The following is a 17,969-nucleotide window of genomic DNA, read 5'->3' on the forward strand; positions in this document are numbered from 1 at the left end:
CTAGACGCGTACTGCCAAGGCTGGCCGGTATCTGCGAAAAGTCAGAACTCCAGCGGACGGTACTTCGTAACGATTCCCGCATCAACAACCCCCCGACGGCTTGGTCTGATAATTGGCGTGGTCTGATGGAACCCATGCTCGCAGTGGCCGCTCGTAATCATCGTTTATCAGTACAATTGGGTTGCTGCAGAGTTTCTGCTTTCGATGATATAACCACGTGCAGTGCTATCTGGTTTCCATGCTTGCAGGGCAGGAGTTCAGCCTCGGTGGAGACGTGCGGACCATATGCTCGAGCCTAGCTTGGTAGTGCAATGCTTGATATCTTATCGGCTGCATACCACAACCTTCGGCCGTGTGTCGACATACACAGCGAGGGCGGCAGTGCATCATGCTTCGATATTCGTATTACGGCCAGGCTGTGTGCTCAGACGCATGAGCAATGTTCCAGAGAGACAGCGAAAGAGCCAGCGTGTCCGAAGTCACCGTCGCCCGAGTGAGTCGACGCTGCAAGTTCGAGGTCCAGTCAACCAGGAACGACCTGCGGTATCTTGTCGATCAAAGGACAGGCCGCCGAAGGTGTACACCGTGTCATACCATCAGATATCGTGAGGCTGTTTGATATGCTTGCAGATCAGCGTTAGGAACTCACTTCGTCCCAACGCAACTTTGCAATCTGGAGTACCCAGTTTGAGGGATATACCCCCGAAAGCCAAGTAGATTGGCTGTGAAGAGATCTGCATGTGCTTCACACGTGTTGGACGAGGACGATGTTCGTGGCCTCCACGAGTCTCGTGTGGCATACCGTGTGTGTTGCATCTGCTGCACTTCAGTAGCCCCGTCACAAGCCTCAAGGGCTCACTGCTGTGAGCGCGTTCTAGCTTCACTTCTGAGGTCAGTAATGTCGAAGCTCTACCAGCGGCACGGTCGATCGCCGGCACACGTGGAGATCGGCCCTGCCCAAACGCCTGGTTGAGGTGGGGAGTTGCCGAACGGCTCGAAGGAGACATGTCGAGCCGTGCACCTGCCGAGACGAGATACATCAGATTGCTGAAGAGAGCCTAGCACGAGGGTGAGTTTGAACGATGATCTGCATCATGCCATGCTGCGAGAAATGGGCCTGGCCATTTGTCGGTCGAATATATTCTGCAGTATTGCGCGCAGTGCAGGCAGCGGCATTGGCCGTACGGTTGATGCCCTACCACCAGCGACTGGCACAGCGTCGGCGTCGAAAGGTGTGATGGCAAGTGAGCGTTGGTTTGTAGGTTTCGGCGGTTTCTGCAGGACCAAGTTTAAGGTCAAGCGTCGTTGGCCCTGCGGTATTGGGAAAGAGCTCCCAGGTCGGCGGCGTGGCACTTACCTTACTCGACTCACCAAAGTCTCGCAGCCGGCCAGACGCTGCATCATCGCTCGTTGTGGTGAAGACTGAGGAGTGGATCTCTCAGTTCTGACACGGGCGGGTGTGGTGTTCGATCGTTCCCGCAGATTGGCAGTTCGTGTTTCTTCCGCGCTCGCAGATGACGGCAGTCTTGCTGACACGATCCTTGCCGATCGAGGAGGTGATGTTCCTGCAGCGCGAGGTCGAGATGGCCCTCACGGTAACATTGAAGGCGACAGCAGATGAGACACGTGCACCATCAGTGGCTTAATGGCAGACAGGGATACGTGTGCGGCTCGGTTGTCTGGATGCGTGAAAAAGCCTCCCGCGTCAACTCTAACCATGCCTTTGGCTCCTTTCGGTCGTTGGAATCTGCTTGGGGCACGCCGCCGCCGAATGTGCCGCGCCAGGACGACGTTGAGAGTTTTGCGCTTCGCAAAGCTCCATCTTCCAGCAGCCCTCCTTGCGCACCTCGACCACGCCGTTGAAATGCAAAACACTCGCCGACAAGACGCCCGCCAGAGACAGCGCATACCATCATGTCCTTCGAGGCCCGTCTGCGTGTCCGATGGCCGTGGAAACTGGACACAGCCAGCCGACACTGGGCGTGCGAACCGTGAAAGCTGCCAGGAACACGGCCCAGATGCCTCCTCTCTATCGATAGACCGCCACGTCGTCTGGCATCGCGCTGCCTATCCCGAGGCCTCTGACACAACTGTCTACTCAAGTCCACAAGAAAGGAGAAAGAATTAGGCCATGGATAGTGGGGTATTCAAGCTATCTACTGCTGCAAGATACAGAGGGTGTCACGCTGGTGACGTCATATCCTGCCTCTCTACTCCATGCGACAACAAGACAACGCCCACGTTGTCTGTTCCAGTGATGCCAATATGCCTTCATCTTATCCATGCCTTGTCCCATGTTGAATTCCATAATGTTGTGAGGGTGTTTCGTGTTGAGCGTGCCACCCTCGGAGGGTGTCACGCCAGGAGCGCTCCAACACATACGCTGCTGATGGTCTTGCCCATGGTTTGTTACTCGACTTTTTTGGTGTTTTGTGTCTGTAATGGTTCCCCTGGGTGCCTGCGTGAGGCCCAGTGAGCGTGACGCCTGGCCAGCGTGACGCCTGGCGAGCGTGAAGCCCAACCGTGGTGATGTGGTTTGAGCGGGCAGCTCAAGGGATGCGGTAGTCCGGCTTTGTGAAGCTCAGCATCTGGTGGTACTTGTCGATGGCGTCGTCGAACTCCACCTTCTTGCCGTCGCTGGCAGCGGTTCGTGCTTTGTCCAGGTAGGTGCGAATGATGGGATTCTCGGTGACGACGGTGGACAGCGCACGATTGTCGCGCAAGGTCTGGTCAACCTTCGCCAGTCGATCCATCAATACGCGGTTGTTGGCGCCAGGGGAGACGGTGTAGGGTGCCTCCGCGAAGGTAACTCGGCTGTGCGGGAGTTGTAGAGGCGTGTTCTAGCTGCTGCCGGTTGGGTTGGTGCGCGGCTGGCCGTGTCTTGCTGGGCCTCCTGGTGACAAATTGTAGTCATTGTGTGTGCCCGAGGTGCGACGGCTGCTAGAACCGCGCTCGCCGGCGCGAGCACGCTGGCGTTGGCCCGACTGGCCCTGCTGTTCTGGGAGGCCACCACTCATGCGCGCGTCCGTCCCATTGTTTCGTCTACTGCGCGTGTTGCTGTAGGGAGTGTCACGCACGAGACCGTCCTGCAGCAGGTCGTCAATCTTGTCGCGGTATGGTCGGCCACCTCCGTGACGGTGGTTTGGGCGCTCATCCAGGTTGATCACATCTGCCCCGAAGGTCTTGCAGAGCTTGGTGAGCCACTCGTGGTCAGTGCACGATGCCAACGCGGCGGCAGTAGGCATTGCGCCCTTGGCCTAGAGGCGGCGCGCCGTTCCGTCGTTGCTGAGGGCAACCCAATGCGCCTGGTTGGAATACGCCTTGTCCAGGATCGATTGGCCCTCAGCCTGAGTAAGGGGTCGGAACACGTCCACAACTCTCTCTCCTTGTTCACCGTCGTGCTGGTCTGGCGCTGACGCTTTGGTGAGCTGACATCACCCAGGTTCAGCTTTGAGACGAAGGTGGCCGGGGGCTTCAAGATGGAGGAACCTGGCGTGCCGCTTGGTGTGGTGTACTGGCCGCTAGTGCGACGTGAGGGGGTGGTATATTGGTCGCGTGCACCTGTCGGGCGCGGGCGCAACGGGGCGATGTTCTTCGATTGGGGGTCGACCATCTTCAGGTGGGCATTCGGCTTCGCATGCTGGTGGTAATACTCTGCTCGGTGGTGGCTAGCACGCAGAAAGTCCACCGCTGTGGGGGCTGCAGCCTTGCTCTAATGCTTCTCTTCATCTCCCAAGGCGTTCATCTCATCGCGGTAGCGTGTGACCTCCGCTTCGAGTGCTTCTCGCTCAGTCACCGGCAGGAGGGCTGCGATGGCATACGCCTCCTCTGCTGTTGGGGCCCGGTGAGGCTGATATTGCCTCAGGACCTCCTGGTTATCTGTGAGTTGGCTTGGCCGGGGTAGGCAGAACTTCTCGACCACGGAGTTGGCCACTCCGGCGCTGCCGTTGATGGCTTGCTGCATGAACTGTTCATCATCCGCTCCTGGGTACTTGTACTTCTCAAAGAGGGCTCCCAGGGCCGCCCTCAACTTGGTACCACCCATATGCATGAGCTGCTGTGCGACACCCTCCGGAAGAGGTGTCCGCGCGAATCTCGTGCCTTTGAACACGCGTGGGCAGCTGTAGTGGGTGAACACCTGCTTGGTCGATAGTGTTCTGATCTTGTTGATCACCTCCACGGCCTTGTCGTCTCCAACTTTTATCCACATCATCTGCACATCGTGATCGCCTTCTGCAGCTTCGCCAGCGAATGGCGACGGTGGTCGTGACTCTGAGGATGTCTCATCGTCCTGCTGTTCGTCCATGAAGCCCTAGTACTCGGACCCAAGCCCATCGCCCTGTGCATGAGTTCCGGGGACTGGCACCTCCGCCTCAGAAGCTGTGTTGGTTGGAACCTGAGCTTTGTTGTACTTGGGCATATCTCTCGCCATGAGGTATCCCCGGTTGTAGACGAGCCACCACTCCTCTTCGGGTAGTGTGGTCACCTTGTTGAAGACAATCAAGTTGCGGATTGCTGGCAACACACCGCAGTTGGCGTTGTACCAGGCGGGGAAATGCATTGTTGCCACAAGGTCACTGTTGAGATACTCATGGAAGTGGAGTATATAGCCATCCAGCGACGTGTCTGGGCATTGCGAGCCGCCGGACGACTTGAAACCATTGGTCCAGTCACGCTCATGGTTGGTGATAATGAGCTGCTTGATGTACACCAGCGTACCCTAGAACTCGTTCAGGTCAGCCTAGTAGTTCTGGTATTGGCGGCGGAACAGGTCGAGAAGGCCTCGAGCCCAACTAAGGAGTGTCACATCTGGGTTCTGCGCCTGGTACCCGATGGTGTGTGACGTTGTGTAGTACATACGCGCAAGGTTAGGTCCCAGCTGGAGCTCGTCGAAGCGGTGTGGTGCAACCTTGGACCCTATTGGGAGGTAGCTGTTCTCAAAGTGGGCGTGTGACTCCTCGCGGAAGTACTGCACCTCGCCGTGCTCCTCCAGCTTCTTCTTAGCACCATCCTTATCGCGCCTCAGCGTCTTGTGGTAGTCTTCGACGTTCGCCTGAGAGCGTCTCATGATCAAGTCCTTCTCCTCGTTCGTAAGCTTGAAGCATGCTGACTTGGCGAAGGTACCCTGGTCGGTCTTCACCTTCACAATGCCTTTCACCTCGTCGTAGAACCAGCCCTGTGCCGGAAAACCGACATATGGAATGCCTTCCATGTCCTTGGAGCTCCCCTTTGGAAAACAGGGCGCCTTCGGGTCGTGGAGGGTTTCGGAGTTGGGCTCGAGGAGTCCCATGTAGAAGCCCTTGAGATTACGCTCGTCCAGGCTGTACATGACGCCTGCAGTAGGGACCGTTGTAAGGCAACTCACGTTGTTTTGGGCCGGTGTCCACTTGAAGGTGGTTGGGTCGCTTGTGTTAGCGAGTCGTGGGTGTGGCCGGTAACGGCGGCCCGGGTTAGCGATGTTGGAAGTTGGTCCGTATAGTGCGAAGGCCTCTGGGGCTCTTGCGTGCTGCGCGGGTGCAGTCGGCGGAGGTGGTGGGACACCAGCTGGCGGCGGTGGGGGAGCGGCTGTCTTGGCCGTGTAGTTCTGCTGGGCGTGGTTGGCGTTTTCGCCCTCGTTCCACCAGCTCCGAGGGTAGCGTGGGTGTGCCAACACCTCGTTATCGCCATCAACACGACGCAGAGTGCCATCCTCCTCTAGGAAGTCCCACTTCACTGCCTCGTTCTCCGGGCTCAGGTCGAATAGGGTGGCGACCTTGCCTCTGTACATATTAGGAACAGTGCACTGCGCGGGAGTCGTTCCCAGGCCACCGCTGACGACTGTGTGCCACAGCAAGTTGCGGTTGTTGACACTGATACCATCCATCTCGTCCCAAGCTGGGCGGACGGGCCACACCTCGCCGATTAGGTTCTGCATCTCTATCATGGTGGTGGCATTTGCTAAGTTGAACAGATCATCCATCGCCTCTTGGGTGAGGACGTACTTGGCGGCGAAGAAGATCTTCACGAACTTCTCGAATTCCTCTCTTGCCTCCTGAGGAGTTGGCTTCTGCTTCCGCACTTTCCATGTGCCTATAGCGAAGAGGATCATCTCAAAGAGGACTGGTGAGACGATGCGGAAGTTGCAGATCACGACACCCTCGAAGCCGCGCCGATTGAGCCAGTATAGAAGGTCTGGGAGCGGAGTGTGGGGGTCCTTGAAGGCAATCGGGAGCAGTTGGTTGTACGGGTCTGACCCAACCAAGAAGATGTCGTAGATGTTGACTTCCCGGTAGACGCCTCCGATAGGGGTGGTGCTGCGCTCGTTGATACGGATGCTAGTCTATAGTGCGTCGCGCGCGTATCTCGGCGGCACTCGATCGTCCTCCGCCATGTTGACGGCGGGTGAGCGCGATGCGCTCGACTCGGGTGGTGGGTGGTGCAGATGCGGTTTAGGGGTGTCGCGTAAAGTGATGTGTTGGTGTCTGATGATTGTGTGGTGATTCTCGCGCCGCCTCGGTGGTGGTTGTGAGATTCGGTAGGTGACTGCGGGTGTTTTGTGGGTGTTGTGAGAAGTTGGTGGGTGAAGTCGGTTTGATGTTTTTGGTGTTGTGGCGACTTTGTTTACACGTGCTGACGCGAGCGGCGAAACCCCGGCAGCAAGTCACGCCTGAAACGCCCTCCACCTCGTCAGGGTGTTTGCTGTGCCTTGTAACTCATTCACTCGTTATTCTCGCTATGTACTCTCTGCTCTCGCCGCTCGCCTTATCCTGCTGGGTACTCCATGCGACAATAAGTGCTGCCTTGAGATGTCCTCAGGAGGCTGACGCCACCCGAGTCTCTGGCCTCCGCCGTGGCTCTCTCAGCAGCTGATACTCAGGAAACAGCGCCTCATTGGGTGGTATCAGGTGTCCCCATCGCGCCTTGAAGAGGTGGAGGTGGTCTCCATAGAAGTGACCCTTGATGGGCTTGCCGTTCAGCTGCCTGAGGGTGTATGACCTCCTGTGCTCTCCCCCATATCCGGTCACGATGTATGGGCCTCTGAATGTGGCCTCCAGCTTGCGACGCTTTCCCTTGTTGGAGGTGTCTTCGAGCATCACTGCTTGTCTAGGGTGGAAGGTGGTGTCTGCGGTGATGCTTCTGTCATATCGCGTCTTCTGTCGTTCGCGCCGCAGGGTGTCATTATGTTGGACGTCCTCGAGTAGCTCCTGGCGTGTCGCCATGAAGCTGAATACGGCCTCACCCATCTCCTGTTCAGTGAGCAGCAGGTTGTTCTCGCCCTCTACCTAGTGTCTCAGAGCGGCCTTGGCAGGGGTCGGCAGTCTCAACTCCATAGGTGCCATGTCGGCTGGCTTACATCCGAAGCTAATCTCGGCTGGCGAGTAGCCCAGGTGGTCAATGTATCTGGAGTTGATGCTGCGGGTGTGTTGAGGGAGGCGCACGTCCCAGTCGGTGTGGTCTGAGGCGTATTCACGCATCTTTTCGTCCAGTTCTATAGAGGCTGACCTCATAATAGCACGCTGCAGGACATCATTCTCCTTTTCCACCATCCCCACAGGTCGTGAGGCCCCTGAGGGTGAGAAGGAGATCAGAACACCCTGTCCTTCCACGAAAGTGACCACCTTCCTGGCGATATAGTGTTTGCCGGGGTCTGCATAAATGGCTGCTGGAGCCGGAAAGATTGCCCAGGCGGACTTCAGGCTCTCGATGGTGTCTTCGGGGGTGTTTGTCTTCGTAGCCTTAGTGATGGAGAATCTGGAGAAGTAATCAATTAGGTGAAGGATGGACCTGTTCCCTTTTCGGGTGGTGGGCAATGGTCCGACCCAATCCATTCCCTATAGCTGCCACGGTCCCATCACCTCGACAGGCATCTGTGGCTAGCTACGGGTGCGGTTGGCGTATCGTGCGCATAGGATACACCCTTGGATGTATGCTCGGATGTCCGCCGCTATGCGTGGCTAGTACACCTTGTCACGGATCTTGTCTTAGATTATCTTTTCCTTGAAGTGACCCTGCTAGTCGTGCGCCTGCTGCAGCATTGGCGCCACCTCGTCAGGGAGCAAACAAGTAGTCCACACGTCCGCTTACAGTTTGCGACAAAGTCGGAATAGGAGTCTCCTAGAGCGCTCATCGTATCGGTAAGCTTCTGCATTGCGCTTGAAAGCAGCCCGTTTTGCGGAGTCGGCGAAAGGGACTTCGCTATAGCGGTAGTAATGGTAGATGTCGCCGTACCATTCGGACTTAGCGATCTTGGTGTTGTTTATGACCTAGCATCCCAGTTACGCCGAAAAAGAGGTCCAGCCTACTAGACTCACAAGGTCATCGGTGTTGTAGTCCATCCGGATATAGTACGTAGCATACGAGCGTGCTATCTTGGAGGACAGCTAGTTGACGGTGTCTTGGTAGCCACCCTTACCAGTCTTCCACACCCACTCATCGTCATCGCGATGAGCGTTTAGCTGCTTCGTCAGCTCACGTGTAAGTAGTGTCTCCCTATAGTCCGATTCGAATACTGTACTGCACAGGCTATCCGCGGTAGCATTCTTCTTGCCTATAATCCACTCTAGCCGGACGTTGATCATGCGAAGGCGTTGCACCCACCTGAAGTAGATGTCTTCATGCGTCGTTGTACTTAGAAACCCTACTAGGGGCTTCTAGTCGGTGTAAATGGTAGATGTTTCTAGAGCGTCCAGTATGTAGGAGAACTTCTTAGCGAAGTACACGATAGCGAAGAGCTCGCGCTTGTAGATGTCATAGTTGCGTTGTGCGCTAGTGAATTGGAAGCTGTCGAACTAGAGTGGCCTTTCCTCGCCGTGCTGGACTTGGGTGATCAAGCACCCGCCGCCGGTGCCGGATGCGTCTGAATACATATTCACCGCCTTAGCGGAGTCGTGTCCAAACATCGTGGCTGCTGTTAAGCAAAGTCTTTTGAGGAGGTTGAACGCCAGTTCTTGCACCTAACCCTAAACCTAGTCTTTCTTGCCCGTTAACATCGTCAGTGGTCGTGCAATGTTAGAGAAGTTCTTCACCTATCTGCGGGTGGTACTAACTGTGCCTAGGAACTCGCGTATGTCATAAACGTCTTGCGGTACCGGCCATTCGCGTATCTTACGTACGCGTTCGTCCCCCAGCTTCATACCTCCGCTAGCCTCATAGATTCGCCCTAAGGCAAAGACCTTCTTAGTAAAAAGGTTCAGCTTTCGGGGTGCCAACTTCAGCTGGGCCCAGAGCAGCCTCGGGAGCAGGTGATAGGCAAAGAACTGGAATGCATTTAGGAATGCCTAGTGATTGTCATCCCTACTGTGACCCGTAAGGCCGTCATCGATGTATACTATTATGTACTTGAGCGCGTCTAGGCTGTCTTCTATGCTATGTAGCAACGATGGTTCCGGCTTAGGGGGTGGGATTGGGCCGAAGGCAATGTTGGTCAGCTCCTGCATAGTAAAGGAAGCTGTTCGACACCCCTATAGCATCCTTGTAGGTTGATATTAGCCCAAGCCTAGGATCGTGAACGCTAAGAGATAGCGATCATCCGGGTGTATAGCTACGGCCTAGTATGCGTGCTTCACATCGAAGTGACAGAAGACCCTGTGCCTTGGGTTAGATAAAAAGTCATGACTGCGGTCTAGTAGCTCCATGTGGTTCCCTAGCAGGTGTTCAAACACCCAGTTGTAATTGAAGGTGAGACGCGGTTGTTTCTGACCCTTCTTGTCGACCAGCACCGGTCCTGCGTTCCACTAGGAGATCTTCCTATTAGCGCTGAATGTACGCTTATATATACCAGCGTCGATGCCCTCCTTAATGATCTTCCGGAGCCACTATTCCTTCTGCCCCGCGAGACGCTTCTGCCGTTCTAAGTAAACGAGGGTGCCTTCCCTCAATCTCACCCTATGTTAGAGCAGATCTGTCGCTAGTATGTCCTTAAGGTCCTCGGCGAACACGTCGGCGTACAACTAGAGCTATTGAGCCACCCTTACTAGGTAGTTATCGGGGTACATCTCCCTAATCTTGAACCCGCGTTCCTTTACCCAATCGAGCAGCCATTCATCTAATAGCATCTTACCGAACTGACGGCGAATAATCCGCCTGTTGGTCGCGAAAGGCTCCTTTTGAGGCTGGTCGGAGTCCCGAGGTATGCTGGCTATATCACCTTAATGTGCTGCCTTACCGATGCTCCGTCAGGCCGGGGGTGTCGGAAGTAGTATATATAAGCGCCACGATAATAAGTGCCGTAGCGGCAAGGCAGCTAAGCTACCTGATCGGCCGGAGCGGGCTACTCTATATAGAGTTGACCATAGTTAGCTGCTGCTATAAGCACCCTTACCTCTCTTAGGTCCACTACACGCCCCTTAGCCGGCGAAGCTGGGATTGTTTACACACTTACAGTAGTGAGCCCTTTTACGTCCTGCCTAGGACGTCTTAAAAATCCGCATTAGTGTCGCACACCTCCGTGTCGGATTCGTAGAAGGCTCCCGGTGTTCTGAACGTGACCTTCTTTTCCTCTTAGGGGCGGATGACAGCAGGTCCTAGAAGGATGTGGTGGAGCCACTCTGCTTTCCCTTTAGGCGTAGGATGTCCACGGCGCTATCTTCGTCTGAGGAGGATGAACTTTTGCTATCGGTGTCATAGCCTCCTTCAGATAAATCAGGATCACCCTTAGCACGGTGACCGCGGGGGTCATCCGCTCTAGGCATTAGGCGGAGATAGGTGTCTGATCTCCAGTTCTTCTGCATCATGACCTCCCTATAGGTAGGGGCAGTGAGCCTACGGCGCTTCTCACTATAGGATAGGTTGCCAATCTCGATTTCAGCCTTATAGATATCAATAGTGGCCCGTACGCTTTCTAGCCAAGGTAGGCTAAGCAGGAACGCCAACTAGTTGGGGTTGTTCTTGCAATCGTCTTAGGGTGACAACGCTGCCTAGGTGTAGCGGTGAATTCCCTCCACATCGATATTAACAATAACCTAGTTCTTCAGCTCTACGGTGCCACCGCTAGTAACGGACATAAAGAGTCGTCGCGGGTCGATCTCCCGCATATCTCGCAACTTGAGATCCATCTTGTCTACCATATAAGGGTATATGACGTTGAGGTCTAAACCTTGGTCGCTATAGGTGAACTTCCGCGGAACGTCGAAGCACGGTAAGTTGTCATTACGCCACACCTTGGCTGCGATAGAAAATGATTTGCTATCCTCGACGAGGCATTCCCTTATGTCCTAGGCGACCCCCTCGGCAGTCGCCTTCACGTAGTTGGTGAACATCATGTTTCCTTGTACCATTAGGAGGGTAGCGGGTACCTGCTACACGTTGGTGCCCTACGTAGCGTTCTTTTTCTTGCGCGGCTTCCGGGGTGGTTTTATAGCTTTGGAGGTTCTATCCCGTAGCCAGGGTGAGATCTGCAACAGCTCCCACGGCGTCATAGATATGGTACCCCTGTTCTAGATATCAACTACGCTAGGTTACGTGCCTAGGTCGAGCATTGCCTAGATTAGTTAGAGGTCCGCCTTTGATCGCTTTGCTTTCTTCTTTGGCTCTTTATACGGCGGCACATAGTTGGCCGGTAGGGGCGGTCCTTCGTCTCCCTAATCGTAGTTGAGGAAGTCCCTAATGCCTATAGGTTGTCGGACTCTCTCCGGGGTAGGGCGTCCCTAGGTCTGTGATGGTGGCGGGGGGTAAGGTGTATGACGGTGATTCTCACGCTCCGTACGAATGGCAGGGTGGGATGTTCTCACCTTTTCACCGACAGTAGATGAGGCTGCTACTAGCATTGATCGTACATTAATACGTTAGAGGGTGCCATCTGGTTCCTCTACGAAGATCTGACCGATACGAGATAGGAGCACAAGGAATTCTTCTGTAGACGGGGTGGTGGCTTCACTGCTTGACGGCGTGAGTTCGTTCTCGGAGAACACGCCGCTATCCTCTTCGTCTAGGCATCCGGAGATGTACCTAGGACTAGCAAATCTGGATAGGACGTTGATAGTGTTTAGACTAGAGGCTGGGGTGTATGACCTCGTGTTCTGCGGTAGTGGGCCCGCCGCATCGGGGTAAATGATCTCCTTGATAACCGCCTGCTCGTCGTATAACAACCTGCCGTGAGGGCAGTTGGGGCAAGTCTTCGGGTTACCCTCTAGCTTATGTCCGAGCATCCCGTACAGGATACAAATTAGCCCCATCCGCCTGTCATACTTTCGACGGCCTAACACGAGGTCGTTGGAAGACTACGTACGGTCGAACGCTAGGTCAGGCTCCTGCCTCCCTAGGCGAGGTGGAGCACGAGGAGGTGGCGCTAGTAGGCTAACGAACGGTGCTAGTGGTAGGGGAGGTGGTGCTTGACGGGTCTGAGGTGGTTTGTAGGCGTCGGTAGAAGTCGTATTTGTCTAAGCGCCCGATCTGCCACCTTTTAGGGTAGAAGCGCCATCACCTTTTAGGTAGAGGGTGAACCTATAGAGGGCGGCTAGGGTCTCGAGCTGTTCCTGCGAGAGAGCTGTAGTGTCTGTGTTCGCTACATTGTTGGTGATGAGCTTAGGCTCTAGCTCCTTAGGATTTAGCTTGAAGCGGTCTAGCTTATAGACGGGTGGCTTCGATAGTTCCTTGAACTGGTTTAGGAGGTGTTGTTTGCTCGCTAGCAGCGACCATCTACCACGGTCTCGCTATAGTGCTAGCATCATTGACTCTATGAGCTCAATGCGCTTGCGATTACGAAGGCTGTCGCGTACTTCCTGTTTATGCTTAAGGCGACGTGTCTAGACCTTAGCGTATTTAAATGCCCCTCGTAAGGACTTCTTTAGGGTGACTTAGTAGTCTATACACCGTAGCATCAGTTCCACGTCCTTGATGCCCTTTAAGTAGTGTCTCATAGTGAGGTTGAGCATGTTAGTAGCGAGCGGGTCTATGTCCTTGACCGGGTTCTCCGGGCGATCACTCCCCCCTGTAGCGATTAACAGGTCATAGGAACGGCGGTAGTAGGCTTGCAGCGTTTCACCCGGTTGCTACGCAAGTTCCTAGATAGGGATGATTAGGTCGATCGTTTCCTCCACCGTAGTGTCACTAAAGCGGGCCCAAAACAGGTAGCGGAAGGTGTCGACAGTGTTCTCGTCTGCCCTACGAACCGCCTCTAGGGCGAGCATACGCTTGGCGATAAGGTTAGTGTCAGCCCACTTTGCCGCTTCGCTAGCCAGACGTATGTCAAGCTAGGTCAGCCATTCCGAGGGTGGGATCTTACTATTCGCGTGTTGCTTGCCGAAGACGTACTTAAACTTACGAGTCTAGCGTACGACGTTCTGTGAGCCGTCGCCCAGGAAGGTCTCGACGTGTTCCTCGTTGCCTATGGTGAAGGGATTGAGGGTCTCGTTCAAGGGTGAGTCTAGCGTTAGCGAGGGTGTTTAAGGAAGTGGTCGGTCCGGTTGAGGTAGGACTTAGGCCGTCTTGAGTGAAGCGTTCCTGTACAGCTCGTAGGTTCGAGGCCCTAGTAGAGCTCTCAGCTTGTCTTGTTTAGAGGGCGTGTTCTGAGTTGAACTGTTAGCCGCGATGACTGTCGATGGAGAGCTGCTTTGTGACTCCTGACTAGCGAGATCCAGTTCTTCTTGAAGTGTCCTTCTAGAGGGTTCCAGGGGTGTGGTTGGTAGCGTAATCGTTAGGGAGCTAGTCATCAATGGCCAATGGGGTTCTGTGAGGAGGTCAATGTAGAAAAGGTTCCTTAACGGGACTTAGCGGCAAGCGTTCGTCACTGTCAAGGTGAGACTAATGATTCGTGGTACCGTAAAAGCGTAACACCGGCAAGGCGTATCACCGTTCTGGCTCTAGGCTTCTTTAGGGCGGGAAAAACAGGGTGATCGAGGATGGAGGAAGACAAGTTCTCCCCTAAGTGTCAAAACGGCAGGTCACTCGTGCGTAAACAATCGATGCCACTGTCACGGCAAGTGGTGGGCACAGCCTTCACCGGGTGGGAAGGGGTTGCTGTGGGCTCACTGTGGAAGTCACCCTCCAGTGGGTGTGGTCCGCTGTGGAAGTCACGCTTCTAGGGTATAGTCCGCTGTGGGTGTCACGCTTACAGGGTGTCACGCTCAATAGCTATTGCCTCACAACCACGATGTTTCCTGCCAGCGGGGCTGTTGTTGTTGTAGGTCTGTCCACAGGCAGGTCCCGATGGCTTGTCAGGGTGCCTTGATGGGTGTGACCGGCGTGAATGAGGATAGCTGATAGGGCGCGGAGGTATCGTTGCTGTCGACGGCAAGTCGATGTGTTGCCCGTTCCCACCCAGGTAATCGTTTCCGGTCGGCAAGACGTACCCAGAGCCTGGCGTACTTGGTGCAATGCTCAGCGTGTAGTGATGCGCTCGTCGCGTCTGTTCCCTTCGGCGTATCACCCTGCAGTGGTGTCACCCTCAAGATTTTTCACCTGGTCAATGGTTCACCCAGCTCGTTGGTAGACAGTCCCTGCGTAGGTCACCACAAGAAAGGAGAAAGAATTAGGCCATGGATAGTGTAGTGTTCAAGCTATCTACTGCTGCAAGATACAGAGGGTGTCACCCTGCGAGGGTGACACGCCAAGAGTGGTCCGAGCGTTTCACCCAGCGAGGGTGTCACCCTTGCAGGGTGTCACGCTGGTGACGTCATATCCTGCCTCTCTAGTCCATCTACTATCTTGGCATAGTGCGAGTGCACAAGTCGCCATCGTCAACGCCACATGGCACCTAACCTTTCACGCTCTTCTGCCGTTAAACTCAGCACATCCCCATGCCTACGCTCCCAACACGCTCAGCAGTGTCATCTGGCTATACTAGAGCACCTGCGAGCTCCTACGCTCGACACGATTAGCCTACCGCGACAGCTTTCGTCACTTTGTTTCTTCCTTAGTCCAGCCAGTGTATATGTACACGCCATTGACCCTGCCTCTCTTACTGAACCTTGAGCAGACTTACTCCCAGAGAGCATTGATCAACTACTTTTGAAGCATGTCTACCTTCAAGCGGAAGAGCAAGCCTGCCAAAGATGCAGAGGCGAAAGCAGCAGAGGTCAAACCTAAGAAAGATGCTGCTGGCCAGGCTCCCATGAAGAGTTACAAGCCGAGGCATGTGGCCAATGCTACTTTTCATGCCAACAGAAGCGAAATACAGGACGAAAGGAACTCCGTATACAGTCAACAATTCTACAGCCAGCCCAAAGCTCACAGCGAGGAGGTCTTCTCACATTCCCAAAGCCCATCTATGGCCGGCTCGCAATATGCTCAAACAACACGCCAGAACAGCGAATATCTCTACCAAGCGCGCGGTCGAAGTGGACGTTATGACAACACCATGCCTTTCGCTCGTGGTCGGGGCAAAGCAGATCTGGGCAAGGAGCCTGGTAACATGACTCCGTACTACTCATCTGACTCTGGCTATGACTCTGCTGGTGCACAGTCTGCTATGAACTCGCGTGCACCGAGTCTCCAAACTCTCCAGGACCCGCGATCGCAGTACAATTCAAGGGCTTCACATAGCTTCGTTCCCGAGCTCAGGTTAGGTCAGGAACCTACTGAGCAAATGTCGGAGCTTGAACGAATTCTCACTGGAGACGCGGCGACAACGTCCCAGGAGGGCATTCTGAAGAACGTTGGCAACGTCTCGGCACTTGACCACGAGCATGATGTCAATTCTACCAAGTCTAGCAAACCGAAAGTGCCCGGGAATAAGAAAACTCGCTTCGAGGATCAGTCGGACCCAGTGCCAGTGGTGGACCACCTCCAAAACCAACGGGAACTACTATCAGTGGCCCCGGTGAAGAGCTTGGTACAACATTACGATGCGGCGGCTTCGAAGGAATACATGACTGCACCCGCCAATCGCACTGAGCTGCCTCGACATGGGCAGCAGGACCACCCACACAACTCTGCGCAATCCCTCGAACTTCCCCCGCAGACATTCGGAGGTCTGCATCTGGCATGTCAACCTAAGGAGAACGCGAGCGATGGCCAAGCTCTTCTGGACACAACGCATCTTATCCCAGCCACCATGACCTCAAGACGACCTAGCTTGCCTCCACTTTCTACACTAGATGGACTGAAGGTGAACAAGAAAGGCAGGATCCTTGATGAGGAAGGAGACCAGATTGGAGAACTCGTCGAGGGTGATCTGTTGGACTGCGTTCGACAAAAGGTCAATGAGAAGGGAGAGGTGCTGGACGAGTACGGCCGTGTGGTGGGCATAGTGAGGACGATCCCGAACAATGGCGAAGCCTCTGCAAGCCCAGCGCACCCAGCACCTCAGCACATCGAACCTCGACCAGAGGCAGCGACACAATCGCTCCAGCCATCGGGCCCAGATCTGAGCCTGTACACAGGGAGTGTACCCCACCCAATACAACATACCGGGCCTCACACCGACGCAGTGCAGCCACAGCATCACCACCACGCCCCTCCGCACTTTGCGTCAAGCCATGTCTCAGAGGCGCCTGCCTCGATCGCCTCCGATCCTACCACTGTGCAGCACAGCTCCATTGTCGCCGGATCGCGACCATCTGGATCGGCGTCTCCCCTGCTCCAGGGAGCACGACCCGTGTCACCGCTCGATAACGCCGACAGCAAGGCTCAAGTTGCGATGTCCACGGATGGACCTCATTACTCTGCTCCATTAACACCAAAGGATCAGTCCAGTCATGAGCTCTTGCAGCGTCCAACGCGCACTGCCAGTGAGCGCAGTCTTTCCGAGCTTGGCAGGTCGTACGCTCGACCACCCATGAATCCGGTACCCGAGGACAACGTCCCGGAGGACGATATCATGCCAGTCGAGAGCGCGGACCTCTTTGCGTACAAAGGCGAGATCCCTTTGACTGATGCCCGGTTACCGTCGCGAACTATTGACTTGAGCCTTTCTAGGACGGCGTTCAGCGGAGGGCCTTCTCCGCCAACAATGCCTGGACAACTTTCTCCATCTGCGCGAATTCCAATGGCATCGCGTCGTGCAACGACACATTTCACTGGCGGATATTCGAGCAACAACCTCAACCCAAAGCTTGCGATGATGAACAACTCCCGACGAAGTCCGTTCAGCAGTCATGGTAAGTTGACGTCTTAGAAGAGCAATTGACCAAAGCTGACTATCTCGTAGAGACGAGCCCAAAGCGCAGTGAGACTGGAACCGACTCGACATCCGATGACATGCCGATGATCAGGCCCACCCATATGAGGACGCCATCAATGCGATCCACCGCGACTACAGTCGACAAGCCGCGAACCTACTTTACCCACGGTGGTAAGATCACGGTCGACGCCGATACACCAAAGCCCGAGAAAGCAGCTGCCGCACCGATGGCAGAGCCTGTTGTCGAGAAAGTCGCCGACAAGAAGAAGAAGAGTCGATTCAGTATGGCCTTTGGGAAGAAGAAGTAAGCTTCGGCCGTCGCGAGGCTGGTCAAGCTGTATCCATATCTCATGGATTTTCTTTTGTGAGCAATTTAGCGGGTGTCTGGGCCATGGCGCCACATGTGGCATGGCAACGTCTTGACGCAGACGCAACACATATGTGATGGACTATCATCAATGCAAGAGCTGGAATGTTAAACACATAACCTGATACGGAATGAGAAATATGACGCAGGAACACACACACACACACACTCGATGAAAACACTCCTCCAAACATCTTATTCGCTTCATGCCACGCGCTCAGTAACGTGTCCCACACTACCACCTGATGTGCTCGCAGCTTCAAACTGGAGCATCGGTACTGATAATGCCACAAACACTCGACAGCACCTCAAGTCATCCACAGCCCACGCTCAGCTTCCTTTCCATCCCCATGCAGCAGCAGCTACAGCACCTCTTCGCCTAAAAGTTCTAGAAGCCCGCACAAGCGCAGCAAATCCCTGCAAAAAGTTCGACGAGCTGACCAGTAGTAAGCAAGCAAGCATCGGACCAAAGCCTAGCCCCCATGCAACCCACGTGCGGATCACACCCACCACGGCATCCGTGCGTTTACTGCATCGAACGAACAAGGAAAAAGGGAGTAAGCC

The 17,969-nt window shown here is 54.9% G+C and overlaps 9 protein-coding genes across 9 annotated transcripts; 1 reads left to right on the plus strand and 8 right to left on the minus strand.

Annotated features, from left to right (window-relative positions):
- Positions 1 to 2,549: 2,549 nt before the first annotated feature.
- Positions 2,550 to 2,753, minus strand: CLAFUR5_06201 (uncharacterized protein; the record flags this gene model as incomplete). The annotated part of the gene is made up of 1 exon (XM_047905349.1): positions 2,550 to 2,753. The coding sequence occupies one exon, from the start codon at positions 2,751 to 2,753 to the stop codon at positions 2,550 to 2,552; it is 204 nt and encodes a 67-aa protein (XP_047762396.1).
- An 87-nt stretch (positions 2,754 to 2,840) lies between these two features.
- On the minus strand, positions 2,841 to 3,245 carry CLAFUR5_06202 (uncharacterized protein; the record flags this gene model as incomplete). Its single annotated transcript, XM_047905350.1, has 1 exon — positions 2,841 to 3,245. One exon carries the CDS (start codon positions 3,243 to 3,245, stop codon positions 2,841 to 2,843), a length of 405 nt encoding a protein of 134 aa, XP_047762393.1.
- A 467-nt stretch (positions 3,246 to 3,712) lies between these two features.
- CLAFUR5_06203 (uncharacterized protein) lies at positions 3,713 to 4,306 on the minus strand (the record flags this gene model as incomplete). Its single annotated transcript, XM_047905351.1, has 1 exon — positions 3,713 to 4,306. The coding sequence occupies one exon, from the start codon at positions 4,304 to 4,306 to the stop codon at positions 3,713 to 3,715; it is 594 nt and encodes a 197-aa protein (XP_047762394.1).
- A 6-nt stretch (positions 4,307 to 4,312) lies between these two features.
- On the minus strand, positions 4,313 to 4,561 carry CLAFUR5_06204 (uncharacterized protein; the record flags this gene model as incomplete). The annotated part of the gene is made up of 1 exon (XM_047905352.1): positions 4,313 to 4,561. The coding sequence occupies one exon, from the start codon at positions 4,559 to 4,561 to the stop codon at positions 4,313 to 4,315; it is 249 nt and encodes an 82-aa protein (XP_047762392.1).
- Positions 4,562 to 4,741: 180 nt separating this feature from the next.
- CLAFUR5_06205 (uncharacterized protein) lies at positions 4,742 to 6,370 on the minus strand (the record flags this gene model as incomplete). Its single annotated transcript, XM_047905353.1, has 2 exons — positions 4,742 to 6,319; positions 6,353 to 6,370. 2 exons carry the CDS (start codon positions 6,368 to 6,370, stop codon positions 4,742 to 4,744), a joined length of 1,596 nt encoding a protein of 531 aa, XP_047762027.1.
- A 421-nt stretch (positions 6,371 to 6,791) lies between these two features.
- On the minus strand, positions 6,792 to 7,199 carry CLAFUR5_06206 (uncharacterized protein; the record flags this gene model as incomplete). Its single annotated transcript, XM_047905354.1, has 1 exon — positions 6,792 to 7,199. One exon carries the CDS (start codon positions 7,197 to 7,199, stop codon positions 6,792 to 6,794), a length of 408 nt encoding a protein of 135 aa, XP_047762390.1.
- Positions 7,200 to 7,262: 63 nt separating this feature from the next.
- CLAFUR5_06207 (uncharacterized protein) lies at positions 7,263 to 7,808 on the minus strand (the record flags this gene model as incomplete). The annotated part of the gene is made up of 1 exon (XM_047905355.1): positions 7,263 to 7,808. The coding sequence occupies one exon, from the start codon at positions 7,806 to 7,808 to the stop codon at positions 7,263 to 7,265; it is 546 nt and encodes a 181-aa protein (XP_047762391.1).
- Positions 7,809 to 11,762: 3,954 nt separating this feature from the next.
- On the minus strand, positions 11,763 to 12,125 carry CLAFUR5_06208 (uncharacterized protein; the record flags this gene model as incomplete). The annotated part of the gene is made up of 1 exon (XM_047905356.1): positions 11,763 to 12,125. One exon carries the CDS (start codon positions 12,123 to 12,125, stop codon positions 11,763 to 11,765), a length of 363 nt encoding a protein of 120 aa, XP_047762388.1.
- A 2,807-nt stretch (positions 12,126 to 14,932) lies between these two features.
- CLAFUR5_06209 (uncharacterized protein) lies at positions 14,933 to 17,346 on the plus strand (the record flags this gene model as incomplete). The annotated part of the gene is made up of 2 exons (XM_047905357.1): positions 14,933 to 17,015; positions 17,066 to 17,346. The coding sequence occupies 2 exons, from the start codon at positions 14,933 to 14,935 to the stop codon at positions 17,344 to 17,346; spliced, it is 2,364 nt and encodes a 787-aa protein (XP_047762389.1).
- Positions 17,347 to 17,969: the final 623 nt, after the last annotated feature.

Source organism: Fulvia fulva, chromosome 5 (assembly GCF_020509005.1).
Source record: "Fulvia fulva chromosome 5, complete sequence".
Classification (NCBI taxonomy): domain Eukaryota; kingdom Fungi; phylum Ascomycota; class Dothideomycetes; order Mycosphaerellales; family Mycosphaerellaceae; genus Fulvia; species Fulvia fulva.